The sequence below is a fragment of the Chrysochloris asiatica genome, unplaced genomic scaffold (assembly GCF_000296735.1).
Source record: "Chrysochloris asiatica unplaced genomic scaffold, ChrAsi1.0 scaffold00488, whole genome shotgun sequence".
Taxonomy (NCBI): domain Eukaryota; kingdom Metazoa; phylum Chordata; class Mammalia; order Afrosoricida; family Chrysochloridae; genus Chrysochloris; species Chrysochloris asiatica.
Window position 1 is genome coordinate 106,378 of NW_006409006.1, and position 24,585 is coordinate 130,962.

General features: G+C 40.7%; 1 protein-coding gene and 1 pseudogene across 2 annotated transcripts in view; both read left to right on the forward strand.

Moving 5' to 3' along the window:
- Window positions 1-3,374: 3,374 nt before the first annotated feature.
- LOC102829438 lies at window positions 3,375-4,531 on the forward strand (annotated as a pseudogene).
- Window positions 4,532-16,639: 12,108 nt separating this feature from the next.
- The window catches only part of YBX3 (Y box binding protein 3), a 22,894-nt gene continuing 14,948 nt past the window's right edge, over window positions 16,640-24,585 (forward strand). The window contains exons 1-3 of one of the 2 annotated variants that reach the window (XM_006877361.1): window positions 16,640-17,038; window positions 21,783-21,846; window positions 22,829-22,862. In XM_006877361.1, coding sequence (XP_006877423.1) covers window positions 16,780-17,038; window positions 21,783-21,846; window positions 22,829-22,862 — 357 coding nt within the window. In that variant the 5' untranslated portion in view covers window positions 16,640-16,779. The remainder of the gene's footprint in view (window positions 17,039-21,782; window positions 21,847-22,828; window positions 22,863-24,585) is intronic. The other variant, XM_006877360.1, reaches the window with a different exon arrangement.

The following is a 24,585-nucleotide window of genomic DNA, read 5'->3' on the forward strand; positions in this document are numbered from 1 at the left end:
CCATTTCATTCTTGGAAACTTCCAACTTTCCTAGATTCATAGTTTGCCCATTCCATGCTCCAATTATTAATAGATGTTTGTAGCTATTTCTTCTAATTCTTCTCATCGGCAAATGAAGGTCTCAAAAGATTTACTCCATTTACGTCATTATGGTCAGCTCTACTTTGAAGAGGCAGATTTTCCCCAGCTGTATTTTGAGTGCCTTCCAACCTGAGGGGCTCATCTTCTGGCACTATGTATGCCAGCAGAATGTTCTGTTGCTATTACATAAGGTTTTCAGTGGGTAAGCACTCAGAAGTGGTCCACCTCTCATTCTTCCTAGTTATTTTTCTGTCTGGAAACACCACTGAAGCTTGTCTACCATGGGTGACCTTGCTGGTATTAAAATACCAGTGGCATAGCATCTAGCATCACAGTGACATGCAAGCCACCACAGTATGACAAACTTTCAGACATATATATTTACATATGTACACATACACATAATGAGGGGGCTTCAACAAATTCTTGGGAAAATTCTATTATCGTTTAATTCCATACTCCCACGTACTTTTTGAAGCCTGTAAATATATATGTACCACGGGCTGCCAGAAGAACAAACAAATACAGCCAGAATGCTTTTTAGAATGCAGATTTTGTCTCTCATACTTCAAATGTATTATCAGAAGGGACCAGTCCCTGGAGAAGAATATCATACTTGGTAAACTGAAAGGTTAGTGAAAAAGAGGAAGATCCCAATGAGATCAGTTGGCACAGTGGCAGCAACAATGGGCTCAAGAATAGCAATGATTGTGAGATTATGAAAACCGGGCAGTGTTCTGTTCTGTTGTGCAAAGAGTTGTTATGAGTTGGCCCTAATTCAAAGGCACCTTGCAACAACAATATATATGTGTGTGTGTGTGCTCATGTGTATTGAGTGATAGGTTTATTTCAAAGAAATGTCTCACATAATTGTGGAGGCTGGCAAGCCCCAAATCTCTAGGTCAGTCAATAGGCTTGAGGTTGCTTCTGACACAAATGATTCCAGGACCTGACAAACTTTCAAATTGCAGGTCAGGCAGTGGGCTGCTAGCTCACTAGATAGTGGGAACAGATGAATCCACAATCTACAGGTCCGGATGCAGGCTGCTGTCTCACATCTCAAGAACTGCAGGTCAGAGAATGAGGAGTTAGATGCAGGATTGAGAGAGAAGAGCTTTGCCAGAGCATACGTATATGTTGACTGCAAGACACGCCTTCCTGGGAACTCTCCTTGATTGGTTGCTCACATCAGATTACAAATGGAGGATGATTATGTAATGTTTTCCAAACTCCTGAGAATCGTGGCCTAGCCAAGTTGACACATACATTAATCATCACAACAACACAAGTGTAGGGTGTAGTAACTCTCCAACTCTGTCTCATCGTAGTCTAATAGGCCCAAATCACTAGGAACTTTTGAGACTGAACACCCAACTACAACAGGGTCAGAGTTAAGTTGACCAGATGAACAGTTTGCCTAGGACCAAGATACTTCCCAGAAATAAGACTTTCAGTGCTCAAATCTCAAAATGATTTGGCTTCAATGTGGGGAGTCTTAATCTGCCCATGGCTTTGATATGTACTGCACTAGAATTCTTGAGAATTCTAGATAATTGGCATATATGAATGAATCATAGTCCACATATTCAAGTGTGAAATAAAAAAGCCATATGATGTATCAGTCTGGGTCCTGACAAGAAGATGGTAGGATTGAAGGTGGTAACTGAGGAGAATTTAACAAAGTAACTACGTAAAAAGGTATGTTGTTGTTGTTCTTATGTTCCATGGCGTCAGTTCTGACTCACAGTGACCCTGCATAGATTTTCTGAGGCTGTAAACTTTAAGGGAGCAGAAAGCCTCATCGTTCTTCCACAAAACAGCTGGTAGTTTGGAACTGCTGACCGTTGAGATTAGCAGCCTGATTCATAACCACTATGCTACCAGCACTCCTTTAAAAAGGTACAGGTAAGATTAAGTGAAATCAACTAAAATTGTACTGTACCAGAGTTCAGAACAATGGAGTAGCTTCTAAAGACCCAAGGTCTGAAAAAGAATAGGTAAAGAGTGGTTAGCAGTACCCCATATAGGAAGAATAAGTACAAGGGAGAGCTGCCAGACAATATCTATTATATTTAGTAAAGGGAAAACCCTCAGGAAGGAATTCTTGGAAACAAATAACCTGACTCACTCTCCTTTCTCCCTCTCATCTGCCAGTTTCCATTGATTAGACCCAGTTTAAAGTCAGAGGGCAAGGAAGCTTGTAGAAACCTTACATGTGAGCCCCTGGGCCTAAGAGCAGGTGCAGAAAGGTAGAAATGGATGAAGGGACAAATAACAACATCTAAACCACAGTATTTTCTTTAAGTCAGAATTAATCTCATTTGAAGAGTCTATAGTGACCCTATAGGACAGAATTGAACTGCTCCTTAGAGTTCTTGAGATTAAGTATGTAAGCTTCATCTTTCTCCAGCAGGGGAATTGCTGGGTTTGAACCAAAGACTTTGTGGTTAATCCACTGCACCACAAGGGCTCCTTACATATAGTATAATCATTAATGGGCTTCCTTTCTCCTATCTCTAACCATCCTCTTTCTAAGATCCTTACATAGATGATATTGTTGTTAGGTGCCCTTGAGTCAGTTCTAATTCAAAGGGCTTCAGAGGCTATGTGATGCAGAAAGCCTAATTTTCTCCCAAGGAGCAACTGATGAGCTTGAAGCCCCAACCTTGTGGTTAGCAGTCCAGTGCTTATCCTACAAAGCCACTGCACTTCCTGCATAGATAATACAGTTCATTATATTTATACTTGGAGTCCTGGTGTGGTTCTGTGAGTTAATTTGCTAGACTTCAAGGTCAACTTGAACCACAAGGATGGCATTTCAAACTCATCAGCTCCTCAGAAACCCTGTTTACAGGGTTGCTGTGAGTCAGAACCGACTCAATGGCACTTAACAACAGCAACAACATATTCACACTTAATCGTTGAGATGACCAAGGTGGAGGGTCAGAGAAAAAGAGGAAGACCCCCAGTGAGATGGATTGGCCAAGTGGCAGCTTCGATGGACTCAAGCATGGCAACAATAGTGATGTTGGCCCAGAATTGGACAGTGTTTTGTTCTGCTGTGCATAAGGTCGCTATGAGTCAGTACTGACTCGATGGCACCCAACAACAACATATATAATTTTACAACAATAAAAATTGATCTGGCCTGAAGGTTAAGGACAAGTAACATTATAGAAATGGTAAATGGAACTCCTTCACCATTCTCTTTGCCACCATCTTAGCCCAGGACCCAGACTCAGCCTCTCCCCTATCTGAACACCCACCCCAGTTCCACTGAAGTCCCCTAATATCACTTCATCACCACCACGGTGGATCCTAAATACACCAAACTTCCTGGCATTTCCAGGAATGAGCCAGCTGCTTATGAAACCAGTGACCTACCTGAGGATGATCAAGTGGAGTTTGATGTGGAAGAGCTAATGAGAACAAGTGTGGAATACTATCATTGTGAATCCTAATGTTGCCTATAACAAGTTCAAAGACGAGAGAGTGGGGACAAAAGGACTTGATTTCTCAACTCATATTGGAAAAACCAAGAGGACAGCTTGTGAATCTGGAGACTATGAGATGTTTGGAGAGGGTCTAGGAATAAAGTAGACACCTCAGCAAAAGTACCATCAACTACTACATGAGGTCCAAGAGCTGACAACTGAAGTTAAGACACTCAAGACAACACTGAATGAGTCAGTCACTGAGGAGAAGTTGACCCTTGTGGTACTGGCCAAGCAGCTGGTAGGCCTGAAGCAGCAGCTAGTTGCTTCTTACCTGGAGAAGCTGCTGGAATCAGATGCTGCAATCAACCTCACTGACCCTGATGGGGTTCTGGTTAAGTGCCTGCTGCAGCTGGAAGCAACAAAGAACAACAGAGGTGCTGGTTCAGGGGAAAAGACCACCAGTGGGGACCTTCCACATAGGTGCCTTGTTACTTGTGAACTTCACTCTCGGCCTGAGCAAAAGAAGTTCTCTCAGGCTGCCAAAGTTGCTGAACTTGAGAAGCACCTGGCAGAGCTGGAGGCAACCATATGCTGTAATCAGCAAAGGTGAGAGCCCTGGGCCTTGGAGTTTTGGGTCAAGTAGAGTCTCTGCGACATAGCATCCTGGGAAAGGTCAATGAGATTGTCAAGCATGAAGCTTCTGTAGGGAATACAGATACACGAAACACGGTGCACTAGTTATATATGGACCCATACAGCACTGGAGCCCAGTCACCTCCACCTCTTCCTGAGCTGGTGCAGAGACTGGTCTCAATCAAGCATGTCTTGATGAACAAGCATGCAGTTGGTTGGCTTCTGACACACTTGGATACCACCTAGTAGGTGATTGCTAGTTCCCCCAAGGACAATACCACACTCTTGACCCAGGTGCAGACAACCATTCATGAAAACCTGTCCACAGTGAGGGTAACTTTGCCAGCATTGATGACTGGAGGAAGAAAATGATTAAGTGAGCTCTTTCAGAAATAGGGACCAGAGGGAGTCCCTGCCACGTTGAACTCTTATTAACAGCTTACATGAGGCTGCACCATCAGTGGTTTCCTCTTAACTGTAATTCTCACATCCCCATTCCATTTGACACTGGGGGCAGGGGTTCTTCTTGCATTTGGGGTTTATATTCTTTCCCCACTGAATACGGAATAATAATTGTTTGATATTTGATTGTAGTCTCCCCTCAGGCCCTAGGAATGAGGGCTTGGGCTCAGCTCATCCTGGCTCATGTCCAATACTACTTTGCCTACTGTGCGGAAAGATTGGGTCCTGTCTTCTAGCACCGTTTCTGTGGCTGATTGTAATACTGGACAAAACTGTTTCTGATTAAATACTGTTTTACCCTGAAAAAAAGAGAAAAGAAAAGACAAATGGAAATGATTAGCTAAAGAGAATAATATGTCTCTATCCTGGTGTGGCGCTGTGGGTTAATACACCAGACTGCAAAGTTGAACTGCAAGGTTAGCAGTTCAAGTTCACCAGACACTCCTCAGAAACACTATACAGGGTTGCTATGGGTCAGAACTGACTCAATGGCACTTAACAACAACAATCAAGGAGATGGACTCCTAGTGTGGCACTGTAGGATATACACTAGACTTGAAGGTGGATTTAAACCACAAGGTCGGAGGTTCACATTCACCAGCCGCTCTTCCGAAACCCTATACAGTGTCACTATGGGTCAAAACTGCTTGATGACACTTAACAGCAACAATCTCAAGGAGATAATTATTTCTCTTTAGTTTTTCTTTCTTTCTTTTTTTTTTTTGGTGGGGGCAGTTAGTGAATGGGGATTGAGGTCAGGAAGGAATGGCAAGGATGTTCCAATTCCAAAATGTACTTCCAATGTGACTTTGGTCCCCAACTGGAAGAAAAGGCATCTGTAGTCCCAATCCAGCATGTTCTTGACAGAATTCTATCTCAAACAATACTGTGGTCTATTTTTGTAGGTATGTACACCTGGATAAGCACTGAACTGCTAACCTAAAGGTCGACAGTTTAAACCCACTAGCTTATACAGGGCTGGAAACCCTATACAGGATTGCTGAGTCAGAACTGATTCAACAGCAGTAAACACCACCTTGCTTAAGAGTTTCAACCATAATGCACATCAGGAAAGTACTAACTTGAGGGACCAGAATACAATGAGATTAGAAACTAAGGCTAAGGTGTGCCAGTGATACCTGTTGGACAGTCATAGCATATCTTAGTTCCTAAACTCTTAAGGAGAGTTGAGTGACAAAGTATAGAGCCCTCTTCCTGAGGAGACTACTCCTTTCCAATCTGGTAGGTAAGTACTGATTAGTAACACCTTAGTGACTCACCAGCACTTAACAACAACAACATTGACTATCCACAGTTAAGTCAAGGCTACATCACAAATATAGACAAAAGAGTCATTTTGTCACATTACTAATTTTCCTGGAGTCCTGATATGGTGCTATGGGTTAACCACTGTACTGCAAAGTCGGTTTGAACCACAAGGTTGGCTGTTCAAACTCAACAATGGCACCTCAGAAACCTTATCACAGGGTTGGAACCACTCGTCAGCAGTTAAAAACAACATTGAATTTCTGACTATCTCAGAGTGTTAAACAGACTCTTCTTGATGCAATTTTACTTGTGTTCGTATGTTCTACAGTCACTATTATATTTGAATTACATTAATGTTCAATATTGCCACTGGTTGGCAATATTATACACCAATGTAATTCAAATATAATGGCATGTTGCTATTTTCTTAGGTCCCTTATAAGCCTGTTGTTGTTGTTGTTGTTGTTGTTGTTGTTGTTGTTTCATGCTGTCGTTCTCATAGAGAACATATAGATTTTCCTACTCACAGCAACCCTGTATAGGGTTTTCAAGGAGCGACTGGTGAGTTTGAACCAGAGAACTTGAGGTTAGCTTGTTATTGTTGTTGTTATGTGCCACTGAGTTGGTTCTGATTCATAGGGAGGTTAGAAGTCCTGTGCATATCCTCAGTGCCACAGTGTCTCTTTAAATGTCAAGATCAGTGCATCAGCTTTTGGCCAATATTTTGTTTCTTGGTTGTTTATAGGTTAAAAATCTGGGATCTGAATGGCAACTCAAGAGATGACTATACAGGAGCATGAAAGTGCAAACAGAGTTTTAGCTTAGTGGGAGTTTACTTATGCTAGTGAAAACAACAAAACACACACATAAATGCATCATTACCACCACCACCAAAACAAAGCAGCCTTCTCAGAAAACAAACAAAACCACTCCAATTAATTCTAGCGTCTTGTTTTATAACAAATTAACCTACTTCAATTTAAGTTTGCCCTTTTTAGCATTTCACAATTCCTAGTTTTTTCCTTTTCCATATAAAATTACACTATTAGAGCTCTTAGAATGGTGCAATCTAAAGACCGCTTTCATTTTTCAGAACTCTAAAATGACTCAACTTTTTATTAACCCCTTTCACCTTAAATGGCATTAAAAAAAGTCAGAGAACAAAAAGTTGGTTTTAGGAACAAGATGTCACAAATCACTATAAATTACTTGGTAGGAAACACATGTAAAGGAAAATTTACTAAAATTACTCTGGAATTATAATTCTAGTGCCTCCAATCAAAACAACACTCAATGAGGGTACTTATGAAAATTTGTGACAAGCTAATCTGTAATTGTAAGTTGTAGAAAATACAACGTAAGAAGGACACAGGTATCCCATAATACTTAGTTTTTCTCAAACTCTGGTCCTCAATATCCTCTGTGTAAAGACCAACAGCACTGAATTTAAAGAATTCAAGCAAAGTCAGAATAAAAGAAAAAAAAAAACTAGAAATAGTTTGTTCAGAGTACAATACAATTTCTGGAGTTCAAAACCTAACCTAGTGGTTAGCAGTCCAGTACTTATCCTACAGTGCCACATCAGGACACATAGACATTGAGGTAGTTTTGCTCTGTGGTGATCTCCACAAAACTTAGAAACACAAGTCAAGACAAGGATTTTCCCGCAGCATAGACAAAGAGCCTTCCCCTTTAGCTGGCATCCTGAATTATATATGTACAAGGGAGTTTCAAGGTTTGTGGGAAAATTTCATTATCTTTTTTAATTCCATTTTTCCATTAACTTTTTGAAGCCCTCTCACACATATACATACACATATGTACATATAGTGTATATCATTGAGTTGATTACAACTCATAGCAACCCTAAGTAGAACTGCTCCATAGAGCTTTCTAGGCTGGAATCTCTACAAACCAGATGGCCAGGTCTTTCCTTGCAGAGTTACTTGGTAGGTTCTAATCATTGACCTGTTAGTTAGCAGTTAAAGGTTTCACTAGTATGATGGTGTTCTCTCTTTCTCACTCTCTACATACCCGATGGATAAAACAAAAACTCACAGGTAGCAAGTAGGTTCTGAGTATACCAGAACTGCCCTAATAAGGTTTTCAAGGCTGCCATCTTTACAGAAGCAGAGTACTGCACCTTTCTCCTCAGAAGCAGCAAGATGAGTTGGAATTGCCGACCTTTTGATAAGAAGCCAACCTTTTAACCAATTGAGTGCTTAACCATCGTGGCTCCTTGATTTATATATCATTTTCACATGGACTTTTTGAAGGTTTCTTGCTCTTATCACTGGTGTGGTGCTGTGGATTAATGAGTCAGACTGCAAAGTTATTTGAACTGCAAGGTTGGTGGTTCAAGCTCACCAACTGCTCCTTAGAAACCCTATACAGGGTCACTATGGGTCAGAATCAACTCAATGGAACTTAACAACAACATATCTATCTATCTATTTCTATCTATCTATCTGTATATATATATGAATGAGGAAGGGACCATCAAAAAGTTCATGCAAAAATGGAATTAAAATATAATGGAGTTTTCCCACAAACTCTTTGAAGCCCCCTAGTACATGCATAAATCAGGATGCAGCTGAAGGGGAAGGCTCTTTGTCTATGCTGGGGAAAATCCCTGTCTGAGCTTCTGTATCTAAGTTTTGTGGAGATCTCCACATAGTAGCTGTCTCCATTTGAGCTTGCTAGTTTCTGTGCTTAATCTGTTCCTTTTATACCTCATAAGAGATTGGTTTAAAACACAGCCTACAATGATATGGTTCCTTGAACATAAATAAAAGCCTATTGTCAAATGGATTTATACTCACATTTATTTCATAGGCATTAGGATTCCAATACATATTTTGGGGAGGTTGGCACCATTGAATCCTCTAACAGGGAATTTCAAAATTCAATTAAACAGCTGTTCCCCAAAATAGAATACTAAAGAGATCATTGCAGTGAGCAGTTAGGGATGCTAATACAAATCAAATGGCAATCTAAGAGGAAGAATTTCATTAAAGAGGAAAGGATAAAGAATTCTGAAGAGCAAAAACTAAAGAAGAGAGATATTGGGTCCTTTTCCTTTTGCTAGTTGAGGATATATTCCCCAGAATTATTATGTCAATGTACAAATATAGGATTTTGGATCTTTGAGGAGATACGAATTTAGATAGCCCGTGACATTTAATTAGTAAGCGAGTGAAGCTATAAAGAGAAGTAATGAAAATGAGTAAAGAAAGCAGGTTATAACAGGGAAAAAATGAATGTGTGCAGAAAGAGACCAAGTTTTTTTCAGGAAGAAGAGAATGCATTTTATTCCTGTTTCAGAAAGTTGGTTCTAAAATGCTATAAAATTGCATACAGCTGTTTGTTTTCCTCTCCAGGGGCCCTAATTGGAATGATACAAACATCTTGTAGAGGCCGGGGAACTTTGCTCAGTTGACTATTTCTGAGATGAATTCAGGGTATTTGCAGATTTTCTTGCACATTTCTAACATTTTACCTTATTCCAATAGTTGTGTATTTAGTTAAAGAAGAAGGAACCCTAGTAGGGGAGTAGATTATAAATTGGGCTGCTTACTGCAAGGTCAGCAGTTTGAATCTGTCATTCTGAGGGATAAAGATGAAATTTACTACTCCCATAATGATTTACAGCTTCAGAAACCCTATACAGAGATGCTATGAGTCAGAACCAATTCCATAACACACACCCACCACCACCAGTCAAAGACGAGAGCTGAAATACTTCCAGACTCAATGCCAGAACACTGGGATTCTTTCCATCAGAACTGTATGGTGGAAATGGCATTGGACTGAATTTAAGGAGACTCAGATTTTGGTTCTAGTTTTATCACTGAATAAATTATTTTGAAAAAATTGCTTCATCCCTTTTACACACACGCTGTCATTTCTAAATGAGTGGGGTTGAAATGGATAACTTCTAAAGTTTTTTTCCAGTCTTACTTAAGTCACAATCTCTCTGAGTCCTTCCACCAAAAGTTCCATCAATTTGCTAGTCTTTAGAAAACATTAAGAACCTGTCAAAATTGTTTAGAAAAAAAAAAAAAAAAATAGAGGCAAAGCAAACAGCCAAGTGTTTTAGATGCTCCATCTTCCATATAAAATCAACATATGCTGAAGTTACCAAGCTTCTTTCTTTCTGACTACTTGTTTTTTTGTTTTTAAACCTGCTTTTATAAACAAGGACGGACTGAGGGGCTGTGACTTAGCCTTTCTGCTAATGAGAAAAGAAGCTGGATTTAGAATTCTGAAATTTCTAAAATATTTTCTGAATTCTAAATCCAGCTTCTCATTAGCAGGGGGGCTAAGTCACAATCAGTTCTCCACTCCACTCTTGCTGTTGTTGTTGTTGTTAAGTGCCATCGAGTCAGCTTTGATTCATAGCGAGCCTGTATAGCATTTCTGAGGGGCAGCTGGTGAGTTTGAACTACGGCTCTTGCAGTTCAAACTGACCTTGAGGTTGAGTGCGTATCCTTCAGTGTCACACCAGGATTCCCCAGTGCACTCTTAGCCCTCTTTAATGTAAAGGATAAACCCCCATAACATTTTCACTTTGGTATGTTATTGTTGTTAAGTGCTGTAGAGTTGGCTCCAACTCATAGCAACCCAATATAGGGTTTCCAATGAGTGACTGGTGAGCTTGAACCACCGACCTTGCAGTTCAAACTGACCTTGCAATCTAGTGCATTAACCCACAGGGCTACTGATGTATATCAGTGAAACAAGGATAATGTATGTTTGCAAAAGTAGCGGTGGCATGGAATGGATATTGTAAATAAACTTTGTTTACATATCCTAGAGTTTATCAATGGTACACTTATACACAGTCATTTAGAACTATGGAATTATGGTTCATATAAATTCTTTGGATTCCTTGGATATCACATATCATAAAGGAAGATCAAGGCAGCCTGATAAGTAGCATTATCTTGATTGGTCTCAGTAGACTGATGAGTGGTCCAAACCGCAGGTCTCAGACAGTTTTTCACAAAAACTTACAGTTGTTTAGAAGACTTGTGCTTCTCAATTGGGATCCACAAGCACATTGAGCATTTGAAATGTGGTGAGTCCAAACTGAAATGTGCTGTTAGTGTGAAATACACAATGGAGGCTGAAGACGGTACAAAAACAAAAACAAAGAATAATGTAAAATATATCAATAATAATTGTATATTGATTAATATTGATACTATAAACATTTTTTATGGCATTCATGAAATGTTAAAAATATAATATTGAGGATAGAGGGGGCTAAGTAAAATGCATTCAAATTAATTTCATCTATTTCTCCTTACTTTTCATTGTGGCTACAGAAAATTTCAACCTACATATGTGGCCCATGTTGGGGCTCAATTATATCATAAATCCTTAACTATAGAGGTCATTTCTGTCTTGTTTTACATGATATCATTAGCACCTAATGTGAATGAACAACAAATGCAAAGAGTGAATTGCTAGTGAATGTAAAAAAGATTATAATAATCATAGTATCTTCTTCTCTGAAAACTGCTGGAGACACCAGAAAAACTTTTACTTTTTTATTCCTCTACTTTTTATTGCAAGCTGTGTTATCTTGGCAAAAATCAGGTTTATATTAATATTTAATTGTTTTACAGAATCAGATATGTTTATATATCAGTATTTCTTTTTTATAAATTTTTTTTTATTTAAGGTTTTTATTGTGGACTGAGTAAAAGTTTACAGGGCAGATCAGTTTTAAATTTACAATAAATCGTACACCTTGTTTCATTGCAATGATTATAATCCCTTCCATGTACCATCAGTTAACAGTATTTCTCTCATTCACTTTAGCTTTTTTTTTTTTTTTTTTTTAAATACTTAGGCATATACAATAATTTACATCACCAAAGGACACATTCTGCAAGTCTGCCTCGTGGCTGCCATCTCTTAGTCCCTCATTTCCAATGAATCTAGAGTCCTCAGCTGCTCCCTTTCTCCATGTCCCCATCTCTGCCTCCATCTCTGGCACTGCTGCTTCTCTGGATAAGGTCTAGCATTCCACTTGTGCTCTTCTCCCGTGATGATCTTAGGGTCCTTTGTTTCTGGACTGTAAGTTTAACCATGCCCCTGTTTTTGTTACAAAACTTCTACCTTTACAATTGAGAATGTTGCAATTAAGTCATGATAACAATTACTCATTATTAAATCATAAGAATCTTATCTCCATCTCTTTTTACCAGACCCATCTAGACAAGGACTTCATTTTTCTTGGATCAACTATTAACACTCATGGAAGCAGCAGTCAAGAAATCGAACGACATATTGCATTAGGCAAATCTGCTACACAAGACCTTTTTAAAGTGCTGAAGAGCAAAGATGTCAGGTTGAGGACTAAGGTGCCCCTGACCAAAGCCATAGTATTTTCAATAACCTCATATGGATGCAAAAGCTGGACAGTGAATAATAAAGACCATAGAAGAATTGATGCTTTTGAGTTATGGTGTTAGAGGAGAATATTGAAAGTACCATGGGCTGCCAAAAGAACCAACAGATCTGTGTTGGAAGAAGTGCAGCCAGAGTGCTCCTTGGAGGCCAGGATGGCCAAACTTCCTCTCTCATACTTTGGACATATAGTCAGGAGAGACCAGTTGCTGGAGAAGATATCATGTTTGGTAAGGTAGAGGGTCAGAGAAAAAGAGGAAGACCCCCAGCTAGATGGATTGGCAAAGTGGCAGCATCAATGGGCTCAAGTGTGGCAACACTTGTGAGGTTGGCCCAGGATTGAGCAATGTTTCATTCAGTTGTGCATAGGGTCAGTATGATTCGGCACCTATCAACAATAGTAACAATCTAGACAAGATGAAAACTATTCAGTGGGGACTCTTTCTTTCCTCACACCCTATGAAACTAAACTCCCCCTTGAAACCTTGTAAGCCAGTCACTTCATGCCTTTATTGCCCCCTCATTTTAGGTAGCCAATGTCTAAGTTGCCCATTCCTATGTACCCTGTGTACAGAAGGGATAGCATTGAAACTTGATATGAAGACTCCTTCCCTCTCTGTTGGTATTTTAGTTACTACCTCATAAGTGTAGGTCAAGTAAATTGTAGCAATTTACCCTTGTTTCTTTTATCAAAATTTATTTTGCTCTTTTTTTATTATTATTTATCTTCCTCTAGTCGAAGGAGCTCTGGTAGCGTAGTGGCTATGAATCGGGCTGTGAACCTTAAGGTCAGCGGTTCAAAACTACCAGCTGCTCCGCGGGAGAAAGATGAGGCTTTCTACTCCCGTAAAGATTTACACCCTCGGAAACCCTGTACAAGGTCGCTATGGGTCGGAACCGACTCGACGGCACTTAACAACAACAACAACTAGAATTCTGAGAATCAAGCCATCAAGGCTAGGTCAAATGGGTTATATCAATGTATCTTTACTTTAACTCTAGTCCCTTGAATGGATGATAGATGCCGCATAGCCTCTAGTCAATTCAGCATTATGGGTAGTTAGCCACTTCAAAGGCAAGAACTCTATTTTTGAATCTCCTTCCCTGTATAGTTCCAGGTTGGAACTGCCAAAGAGAGACACTTGCTCAAGATGGAGAAGACAAAAGAGGTGGAGGCCATTCTTTTCCAGATACAGAAAGATGTATGTGCAGATGGAGACTCAAAGCTGTTTCCAGATCAACGTCTTGAGGAGCATTTGTAGCTCTGTTGCCAACTTAGATAGCTGGAACAAGAGTGGATTTGTCTTGAAGCTAATGATGTTTAAACTGCAGGGTTTTTCTCTTGCATGGACCCTAAAACTCTGACAATGGCTTTAACCATTTTGTACTCAAATTTTTGGATTTATTTCTTCGAGAGTACTCTGGTAGCGTAGTGGTTACGAATCGGGCTGTGAACCTTAAGGTCAGCGCTTTGAAACTACCAGCTGCTCTGTGGGAGAAAGATGAGGCTTTCTACTCCGGTAAGGATTTACACCCTCGGAAACCCTGTACAGGGTCGCTATGGGTCGGAACCGACTTGATGGCACTTAACAACAACACTCTCTAAATTATATCAGCTTTAGATCTTACAAAACCTGGAGAGGAATAACTGGAAGCTTCCCAGAGAATCACTAACTTTAGAAGCATTCTTGAGAACCGCCAGTTTTGCTCCTGTCTGAAATCTTCAGTAAAACCTCTCTGATTTTCCCTCTTTCAGTCCAGCAAACAGTTGTTAAGCTCTGACTGTCCTCATACTTGGAACAGAGTAGCTTTTGTTTTCCTGACCAAACTAGTCATTGCTAAAATATGATTGCTGTCAACAATAGATTATGATTCTTTTTATTCCACTTAATCCCCAATTTAAGAAGTGATATTTTCTTAGAGTAGAAACGATGATGGGGGGCGGGGGGTGAGGTTACTTAACATTACATCAAAAATATTTTATAGCAAGCTCTATCTTGATCAACACTGGAAACTCATAATCTAGCATGTTCACACATTGTTACATGCCTTGGAACTGCTTCTGACTCTCAGCGAGCCTATATAGCATTGCCGAGATATAGCTGGTGGGTTTGAACTGCTGACATAGTGATTAACAGTCCAGTGCTAATCCTACAATGCCACACCAGGATACTTATGTGCTAACTATAGTGCATGAATTAATGGGTGTAAGGTGGATAGATTTATGTGCATCTGTGTCTAAGTTGCTCTAATATGACTATATTACGAATATTAAAACAACATCAATCTTGATTGTTACAATTAATTTTCTTTAGGTATATTTAATATAACACCAAATATTCCCAGATGCTCATTGCTTTTTCTTTTTTTTTTTTTTTAACTGAAAATGAAGAGTCGTTATGGGAAGATTATAGCACAACTTCTAGGGAATCCCAAGGTGCATTCATTCTGCATTTATTTGAAGGCCTTTTAGAGATTAGGAGATGCTGTAGCATACTCACTGGACCAAAAGGTCTGTTTGAACTGGAAGGTCGGCAGTTCAAACTCACCAGCTGTAACTTGGAAACCCTATTCAGGGTCACTGTGAGTAGGAAATGATTCGAAAGCACTAAACAACAATAACAACAGAGATTAGAGACAACCTGTTAGTTATAAATCATTTTCCAATCATGAATATATATATTAAAACATGATTGGTTATTGGATATGATTTGAGGAATTCAACTCCCCTCATTATTTTCCTTGCAATCAGATTCTGCAGAATAAAATCGCAAAGATAATCACATTGTTGGATAAGAAAGCCATTATTAGTCAGTCCTCACCAGGATAAATCATGTTTTTATTTCATTTTAATTAAGATCATAATCTTTAAAAACTAAGATCTAATTTAATCATTCTTAGATCAGCAGTTCTGTTGTGGTATTTTCTGTATTATTACTGTATGCATCACAGTTTGGAGTTTTCATGGATGTAATAAGAAAGTAAGAAGGCTGGTTTTATAATAATTGATAATAGATATGTAGATAGGAGAGTTTGGAAGATTTAATCATTTTGTATTCACTTTCTTCTAGCTTTCTGCTAGGTACTGAGCTAGACAGTAGAAATACAAAGATAAATTGGACTAGATAGCTACCCTCAAGAAAGTGGGCAAACAGGTAGGTGAACAAATTTCGTACAAAATAAGTAAATACTTTGAGAGGAATGAGGGGGTACCTAATAACTGAGAGCTTTTCTGGACCAGACTCTGGGGTTGCATATGATAATCTCATCTACTTTCACAACACCTTATCATAAAGGAGGAAACTGACTCTGGAATACTGAAAACAGGTCAAGTTAACTCCCTTAATTCAGAGCAGAGCCAGAATTTACATATAGATAGAGAACATCAACTAGTCATCTATTCCAGACAGTTTCTGTGTTCAAGTCATACTCCCTCTGGCCATGTGTTTATCACAATCTAGACCAGTCTCTGCGGACCACGTGAACTCTTTAAACTGGGGAAACGTTTATTAGCGGTTCTTTTTCTCTATACCTAACAACTCCGAAGAGGACTCAGGTGTGTAAGTTTCACCAGGTGGTAGGCATCAGAGTCGATTGGAGAAGATAAGATGTGAACCCGGCAATTTTTTCCACAAATACTTTATTAAATACATATTAACAGCTCATCACTTGTTGATATTAAATTGATGTAAGCTCTGACATCTATATTTATTCTCTAAAGTCTGGGTTTCAATTTTATCACCTGTGGACTATAAATGAAGTCATCTGTAAATTAACTTTAAGGTACAAGTTGCAAACATATTTAAGATTTTATTATTGAGTTCTTCATTGATGTATCACAAATAACCACCAGTGTTTGATGAATGCTCAGTGATTCAATGCAAAGGATTTAAGAACAGTGTTTGAGAGCCTGAAGTGTAGCATGATTTGGAAGTTCTATATTACCCCTCTTACGAGTCAGTTTTAGGTGTCACGATGTCAAGAGAAAGGGATCCCCTGTCCCGTTCCAGCAAAGGGCAGAGGCCCTCAGAAAATCCAGATTGTCATCTAAATCTTATACTTTTACTTCTCTTTGCTCCCAACTCGTCCCCTGCGCTTCGATCGTGGGTGGGTTGTCGAGTTGAAAAGAGCACCGGGCGCCTTTAAATGCTAATGAAGGCAATGCCCAACTCTGGAGCCAAGTTTCCCCACCCTCTTCCCTCGCTCGCCCTTCCCTCCCAGGCTGGTGCGCCGCCTAGAAAAACTTGTGCGGGGCCATTTTTGGGGCAGTAAGATCGAGCGAGGAGCCCAAGAGCGAGGGCGCTGCCCGAGAGCACGAGCCGCCTCCGCCGCGAGACCCCACCTCGGCTGCCGCCGCCTGCGCCACGAGATCCCCACCGGCCTCCCAGAGAACGAGCCCCAGCCGCCGCGACCACCAGCCGCGCTAACCGCCGACCAACCGCCACCGAGGTGCCCGAGTGAGAGCAGAGGAGGCGGCATGAGCGAGGCGGGCGAGGCCACCACCACCACCACCACCACCCTCCCGCAGGCTCCGGCGGAGGCGGCCGCTGCGGCCCCCCAGGATCCCGCGCCCAAGAGCCCGGTGGGCAGCGGCGCGCCCCAGACCGCGGCCCCGGCGCCCACCGCCCTCGTCGCAGGAAACCCCGGTGGGGACGCGGCCCCCACAGCCGCGGACACCGCGGCCCCGGCCTCTTCAGCCCCCGCCGGCAGTGAAGACGCGGAGAAAAAAGTTCTCGGTGAGTCAGGCCCTGGAGGGTACGAGCTGCTGGCGGCGGGGCGGGCCTGCGGCGGGTCGCTGAGCACGTGTGCGCAGCTCTCGCTGCGTTTCCCAGCCGGGCCGGGAAGATTGACAATCAGGGGTTCCCAGCGCCGCCGGCCGCTGCCCGCCCACTTTGTAGGTGCTCCCAGGTAAGCGCGCCTCGCCCTGCACCCTTAGCTGCCCTGGCGTGTCGCCCCTGGTGGGGGATCCGTCAATTAGGGGCTTAAGTTCTGTCCCCCAGGCAGGCATTGTCGCAGAATCCTATGGTAGAGAATGTCCCAGTCCGAAGAGAAAAGAGCAGCGGGCTGGGAGTGGAGAATAGGGTAGGGATGTCTGTAGATGTAGGAGAGGGACAGACACGTGGGCTGGGATTTGAGGAGTCTAGGATTTAAGACTCTCCGAAGGAAAAGAGTGAGGCTGTAGATTGGAGAAAGGGAGGGAACAGTGGAAAGGCTTCTTGCTATGAAGGCTCAGGTGTCAGTCCCTGACGCCCTTCCCACATGGGCACGGGAAAGACGCCATGCTCCTGTCGGCCACATGCCGACAAAGAGATGTTGCAATCCTCCCCGGGAAACTTGTGCGTTGGTCCCACGACCTCCTCCCTTTTCTGTGCCCCCTGCTGCAAAGAGCCGTGAAATGTTCTCCTGTCGCTACACGTTTTCCTCTTCCTGGACTGTGGGAACGCACGTGGTGCAGCAGCCTGAAAAAAATTTCCTTGGGAATGTGGGGAAGACATTGAAAACCTCATCACCTTGGGACATAGCACGGGAAACAGGAAGATGAGATAGTCAGGTTTGGGGCAGAGGCTTAACGCGGGTTTCAGTGGTGGCAGTTGTTTTTGCCACGTATTTCACCATTCTCTCCTCCCTTAAGTAACGCCCTGTGTGCGGCCTTAAACAGGCTTGCTAAGCTTGTGGGTGGTGAATGAAGCCACTAAAGGGTGTGTCATTGTATCGTTCACTCTTCTTTTTAAACAGGAAAGTTAACAGGTGGGCGTAGGATGCTTCAGAGAACTTTTCAGTGTTTGGGGTGGGGCGTGTTTGTCAGATAACGCTGAGCCTTGCCTGCAAATTAAGAAGAAAATTGAGGGAATAAGGCGCTCTGGTAGCGGAGTGGTTACGAAACGGGCTGCTAACCTGAGGGTCAGAAGTTCAAAACTACCAGCTGTTCCGTGGGAAAAAGATGAGGCTTTCTGCTCCCGTAAAGATTTACAGCCTCAGAAACCCTGAACGTGGTCGCTATGAGTCGGAACGGACTCCAGGGCACATAACAACAATGTGAAGAAAGTATAACACAATTCAATGATCCAGTGACTTCACGTAGATACTGCCAAGCAACTCTCTAGATGTAACCTGTGTAGAAAGAAAACAACAGGCTTTGTGTTGAATTAAAGTTGTGGTGTGACTCTGGAGTATTAGTACTGGACTGCTAACAGCAAGGCGATTCAGACCCAGCTTCCACTCCTCTGAGACTATATAGGGTCACTATGATTTGAAATTGACTTGAAGACACTTAACAACACTTCCACGGAAAATGAGAGAATCATTCTTAGTAGGGTTAAGATGTAATACTTAATGATGTGTGTTTTTTTCAGATAAAGAAACTTACTACTCTGAGATAGGGAAAGCAAGTACTTTTACTTTAAAGATAAAAAAACACAGATAAAGTCGATTTCCTCAATCCTCTGGTAGTGCAGTGGTTACAAATTAGGCTGCTAACTTCAAGGTCAGCAGTTCGAAACTAACAGCTGTCCTGCAGAAGAAAGATGAGGCTTTCTGCTCTGGTAAAGATTTACAGCCTTGGAAGCCTGTACAGGCTATGAGTTCGAACCTACTCCTTGGCACACCACCACCACCAACTGCTACTGAGTCTTTACCAGATTTGGTCTTTGCACTATAACTCCAACTCTCTCAAAATGGAAAACCACATGATACTTTAGTCCTGTTTGCCTCTGTCCAGTGTACTCTGCCTTCTCCTTTCCTTTGTCAAGCCAACACTTGCATCCTTAAGAAGTGCTAGCCACAATTCTGCCTGATATGGGAATCTCTTCTTGGCTTTGCCCATTCTAGTTTTTGCAAATGGACGTTAACTTCAGTTTATAGCACATATCCATTATTATTAAGTGCCATGGTAGGGTTCCAACTCATAACAACCCCATGTAGGGTTTCTGAGGTCAGAGAAAATTATTTACAGATGTGAAATAAAGTTTCCCTTGTAATGAACATATAACCAATTGCCATCAAGTCCATATAAATTTAAGGTGATCCCATGTGTGTCAGAGTAAAACGGCTCCATTGGGTTTTCATTGACCACTTTTTAAAAAGTAATCTGCCAGGTCTTCTGAGGGGCTTCTGGGTGTAATCACACCGCTCACCTTTCAGTTATCATCAGCCCGTGGCTTCACCATTTACATCACCCGGGGACTTCTCAGGAACATTATAGAAACTTTTTGGCCAACCCCTCTGCCTTTGTGTAATGTAGTTAGTTGGGTCTCTGGTTTTAAAGAAGCAATATGGGTGGTGAATGTATTTTACCATATAAAGCTCTTGGAAATATTTCTAGAATTAGGATTTTTTTATTTTTTATTTATTTATTTTTTTAAATAATTTAAAACTTGGATTAAAACTTGAAAATCATTTCTCATCTTTCTCTCCCCCTCATTATTTAGTGTTCCCTTTCTAATCGAGATTAGCCCTTTGATAGTCCTGTTGTTGTTAAGTGCCATAGAATTGGTTCTTGACCCATATAGACCATGTATAGCATTTCCAAGGAGCAGCTGGTGGTGTTTTGTATTGCTGCCCTATGGTTAGCAGTCCAGTGCTTATTCTACAATGCCACACCAAGATTGCCATAGATAGTCTTAGATATGAGCTATAAAAAATTAATCATAGCAGTTCCCATCTTTTTATGTGCCCAGAGTCCTGGTGTGGACAATGCATTATCCTACAGCATTATCCCACAGTAGGATAATGCATTGGACTGCAAAGTCAGTTTGAACCACAAGGTTGGCAGTTCAAAGTCACCAGCCACTCCTCGGAAATCCTATGCAGGGTAGCTATGAGTCAAACCAACTTGACAGCACTTAACAACTATATTTGGACAAATGAAAGAAGACACAAAAAGTTTATCACTTAGCCTGATGTGTGATTTAAAAGTATATAATTTATGTTCTGTGCACTTTGGCATCTAAAATATCCTTCCCCCCCCTTTGTCTTGATGCTCAAGTTATAGTGACCCCAAACTAAAGATTCTAAAGGTTTGATCTTCAGTAATTGGAATTAGAGCTAAAGAATGCTTAGTCAATGGGGAATGCATGACTGCTTGGAGACATCTTTTTTTGCTGGTGGTGGTGATTTTATAAAGAGAACTAAAATACTTCCTTAAGCATTATCAATCTAGCAAATCTCAGAACTAACCTTGCCCACATTGAGCAAGTCCTAATTAAAATCTTAGCCCTGAACTTAAAAACAAAATCATAATTTTCATGCATGGGTTTTAGAGGTACATGGCTTAATGCTAATTGTTGCTTTTCATCCCCCTACTAGTTTCCCCACCTCACTCCACTCCACCCCCTATTTTTTTAAGGTTCCCACTTTTATTGAGTTTTCATAATAGCCTCATGTATTTCCTGAATTTTGATGCAGGTTATTTCATAAAGGTACTGAATTCATCATTCACAATTGATTCGAAAGGCCATCTTTGAAATGGTTAGAATAAATGCACCTACGAAGTAAAAATAATATGGCCATACTATTTCTTTAGAATACCTTCTCTTGAAATTTTGTTAATAAATCTGATGCTTCAGTGAACTGGTCCTGCTCTTGATAAAAGTTACGGACAATGACCAAGTTAAAGATGGGGGTTTTAGAGAAAATACTGAGTTTTACTCCCATCAACTGCAGAGTAGGATAATAATGAACAGAAGCCCAAACTCATCACTGTGGTTTGAAAAGGCCTGTTACATCATGTCTCAAGGTGGTAAGTACAGAACTGGATTGAAACAGCTTCAGTTCTATTATTACCATGGATGCCTGTGCTCTGCCCCCATTTGGCAACTAGACAAGTTACTTTGTCTTTGTGGATTGGCTGTTAATAAGGAGATACTATGTTACTTGTTAAAGTTTGCTTTAAGTTTTGAAGTGTGAAAGTAATGTGTCCATAGTACTTGCCTTGTTCATCTTTCTCCATCATTCTCCTTCATTATGGCCTGTCTTTTTTAATTACAAAACGTTTCCTCAATGTTTCTCAATTTTTTTTCCAACATTTTGTTGTGCTTTTTCTCAATTATAATTAGTGCAGAATGGGATAGACTTTTGACCACTGTGTGTCTTATGACTTTAGTAAGAAAGGAAGATTTAGTCTTCTTCGAAAAGCATTTTCTTATGATTGATATCTCAACTTGGTACACTTTCTTTTCCTAATATATTTTGGAATTGAGCATTCAGTGGTTTCCTCAGGTATGTTTGGGACTTTATATAACGCTATGTGGCGCTATGTGTTAATGCGCTGGATAGCAAAGCCGGCTTGAACTGCAAGGTCGGCAGTTCAAGCTCACCAGCCACTCCTTGGAAAACCCTACACAGGGTCGCTGTGGGTCAGAACCGACTTGACGGCACTTAACAACAACAACAACCAAAACCTTAACAAATCAAGACCTTAGTGACAGGAGATTTATGTCTTTGTAGGTCAGATGCTAATATATCTGCTTAATCCTATTTTAGCCACCAAAGTCCTTGGCACTGTCAAATGGTTCAACGTCAGAAACGGATATGGATTTATAAATCGGTATGTGTACTTGTGTATCTTTACATGTTATAAATACCTACATACTTTGTAGCACCAGTAGTTTTAATAGTCTCTTACCATGTTTTATTAAACCGCTTATGTAAGTGTTAAAATTTCCAAGCACTATAAATATTCTCATTTTTAAGCTACTGGTCATTAAACATTCTTAATTAAAATACCTTTCCAGAATGATAATAGGTAACTTCATAAAGTCTAGTCGTTAAGGGGGGCAAAAAAAAGAGGAGATAAAAATGAAATCAGAAATGGAGAGGGCCTTAGGGTAATTGAGTCCATATCCATCATTTCACAGACGGAGAAATGGAATCTTAGACTGGTTAAGCAACTTTGCTAAGGTCGCAGAACTAGTACGTAATTGAGCTGGATCTGTAACACAGGTCTGGTCCGAGGCTTGTGTAGAAACCATAGTGTTTTCTTTAACATCTAACCCTCTAGGAATGAGAATGCAACTGCAAGTTGTCAGGAGTCCTACAATGTTTTTAGAAGATGTCATTTCCTTTGTTGTTGTTTGTGTGTTTGCTTTCCCTCACTTAAGAACATTCTTCCAATTTATTCCTTGTCTGTTGTGGTACTGGGGGAGAAGGGTGGGGCAAAGGAAGGCTGTTTTAAGTTTCAGTGTAAGGAGAGCCTAGTTCACAGCTGTGCCCTGTCCTTTTAACGGTCTTACTTTGCTTTTGCTGGGAGAAAAATCTAGGGTTCTGATTACATACCACATGATTTAGAAAGGCAAGAGAGGAAAGAGATGTTTCTGTATGTTAAATCTTAGCACTGTGGTAATGTGGAGGAGTAAGGTGAGTATCGTAACTGGGTTAAAAGGGTTTAAGGAGGAGTGATTAGGTGTCTGACTTGAGTTTAGAGGATGTTGTATGTTCAGGGGTGGGTTCTAAACATATAAAGCTTCTGCTCTTTGAAGTTCCCCCCCTTACATAGTTCTTTTAATTGTAAGCGTTTTGTCTTTCAACAGAAATGACACCAAAGAAGATGTATTTGTACATCAGGTAAGAGAGAGGAATGATAATTGTCACATCTGTCTCCTGAAAAAGAGGTATCTGTAATCTGCTGGAGTCTTTACCTAAATGAAGTCCTATAAACTATTATCCTAACCTAAGTTCTTGTGTGTGATGTTTATTTAGGAATGATAGTTCAATTCTATATTTTAGGATTGGCATCTGTCCCGTCCTATTAGCTATTTTTAAACAAAGTTTATTTTTGCAATTGAATGAATACTGACCACTTTTTAATTTTTAAAGTCGTTGAATCCTTAACTACAGCCATCATAGTCTCCTGACTTTTTGACCCTTCCTTAGTGTTTGACTGCACACTATCTGGATTTTGCATGGGTGGGTATTGGTGGTTTTTTTTTTGTTGTTGTTAGCTGCCCTTGAGTTAGCCTATAGCGCATGGCAACCCAGTCTTGCACCATCCCGAGATCAATTGAAGATCAGTGAGATCTCCATAGGGTTTTCATGAGCTGAGTTTTCAGAAGTTTCTGTCTTGGTCTAGAAACTCTGAAACCTCTTTGCAGTCTAGAGGCTTCCACTGACAGATGCATGGTGGCTACACATAAGAGGTACGTTGTCCGTGAATCAAACTCAAGTCTCCCACATAGAAGATGAGACATTTACCACTGAATTCCCCATTACCCCTTGGTATTAATTCAAGCTACTTGATTAGAGCAGCTGTAACTTGAAGTAGCTATAAGCCGATGGTTAGGGTGTATGTAACATCAGGAAACTAATTCCCAGGGTAGCCTTCACTCCTGTTAAAATGAAGCGTGATTAACATGTCTTATAGAGTAGTGGGTACGAATCAGGCTGCTAACCTCAAGGTCAACCGTTTCAAAGTGCCAGCTGTTGGGGAGAAAGATGAGGCTTTCTGCTCCCGTAAAGATTTACAGCCTCAGAAACCCTGTACAGGGTTACTATGAGTCGGAACCAACTCCACGGCACATAACAACAACAGGGCCAAAAGACCCACATCGTCTTAGATTTGAAGGAAATACAGAATTGGGGAATGGGTAAGATATGAAACATATAAGCGTGTCTCTACTAGTGATAGTCTACTCTTTGTTTACATTACTTAATTAGCTGGGAAGGTATTTACTCTGTTATTGTGTATCCTGGACTTGTTTAAAAATCCCTCGTGATGCAGTGGTTATAGCGCTGAGCTGCCAGCCAAAAGGTCTGCCATTTGAACTCACCAGTAAGAAAGGTGTGGCAGCAGCCAGCCTCTGTTAAACATTTGTGACCTTAGAGACCCTGTTGGGTAGGATTCTGGCCTGGAGGATCACTACGTGTTAGAATCGACTAGATGGCTGTGTATATATATTTTTTTCTTTTTTAGAGATTTGTTTACAAAATTAGTTAAAAGAGAGAATACCTATTTTTGTATATTTTGTTCTCAATGAGTTGTCTGCAATATGTGTGTATGCTTAGCATGTCACCAGGAAAGATGGCATATTTACAAGCTGTGCAGCCTGTCAAGTGTCTGGTTTTCTGTTTCCTTTTGTTTACAGTGGTGTGGGTGTAGAGATAGGGATACTTCTAAGAACAAACTCTTCAGTTGTAGTTCTTAACTGTTTATGTATCTGTTTGACTAGATATACTTCAGTTGTAGCTAATTGAATTTTTTTTTTTTTTTTTTATCTTGGAGACAGTGACTTTTTAAAAGTCACAACAGACTGAAAAAAAGTGTTGATTAAAATAATAGATGGAGAGTAAC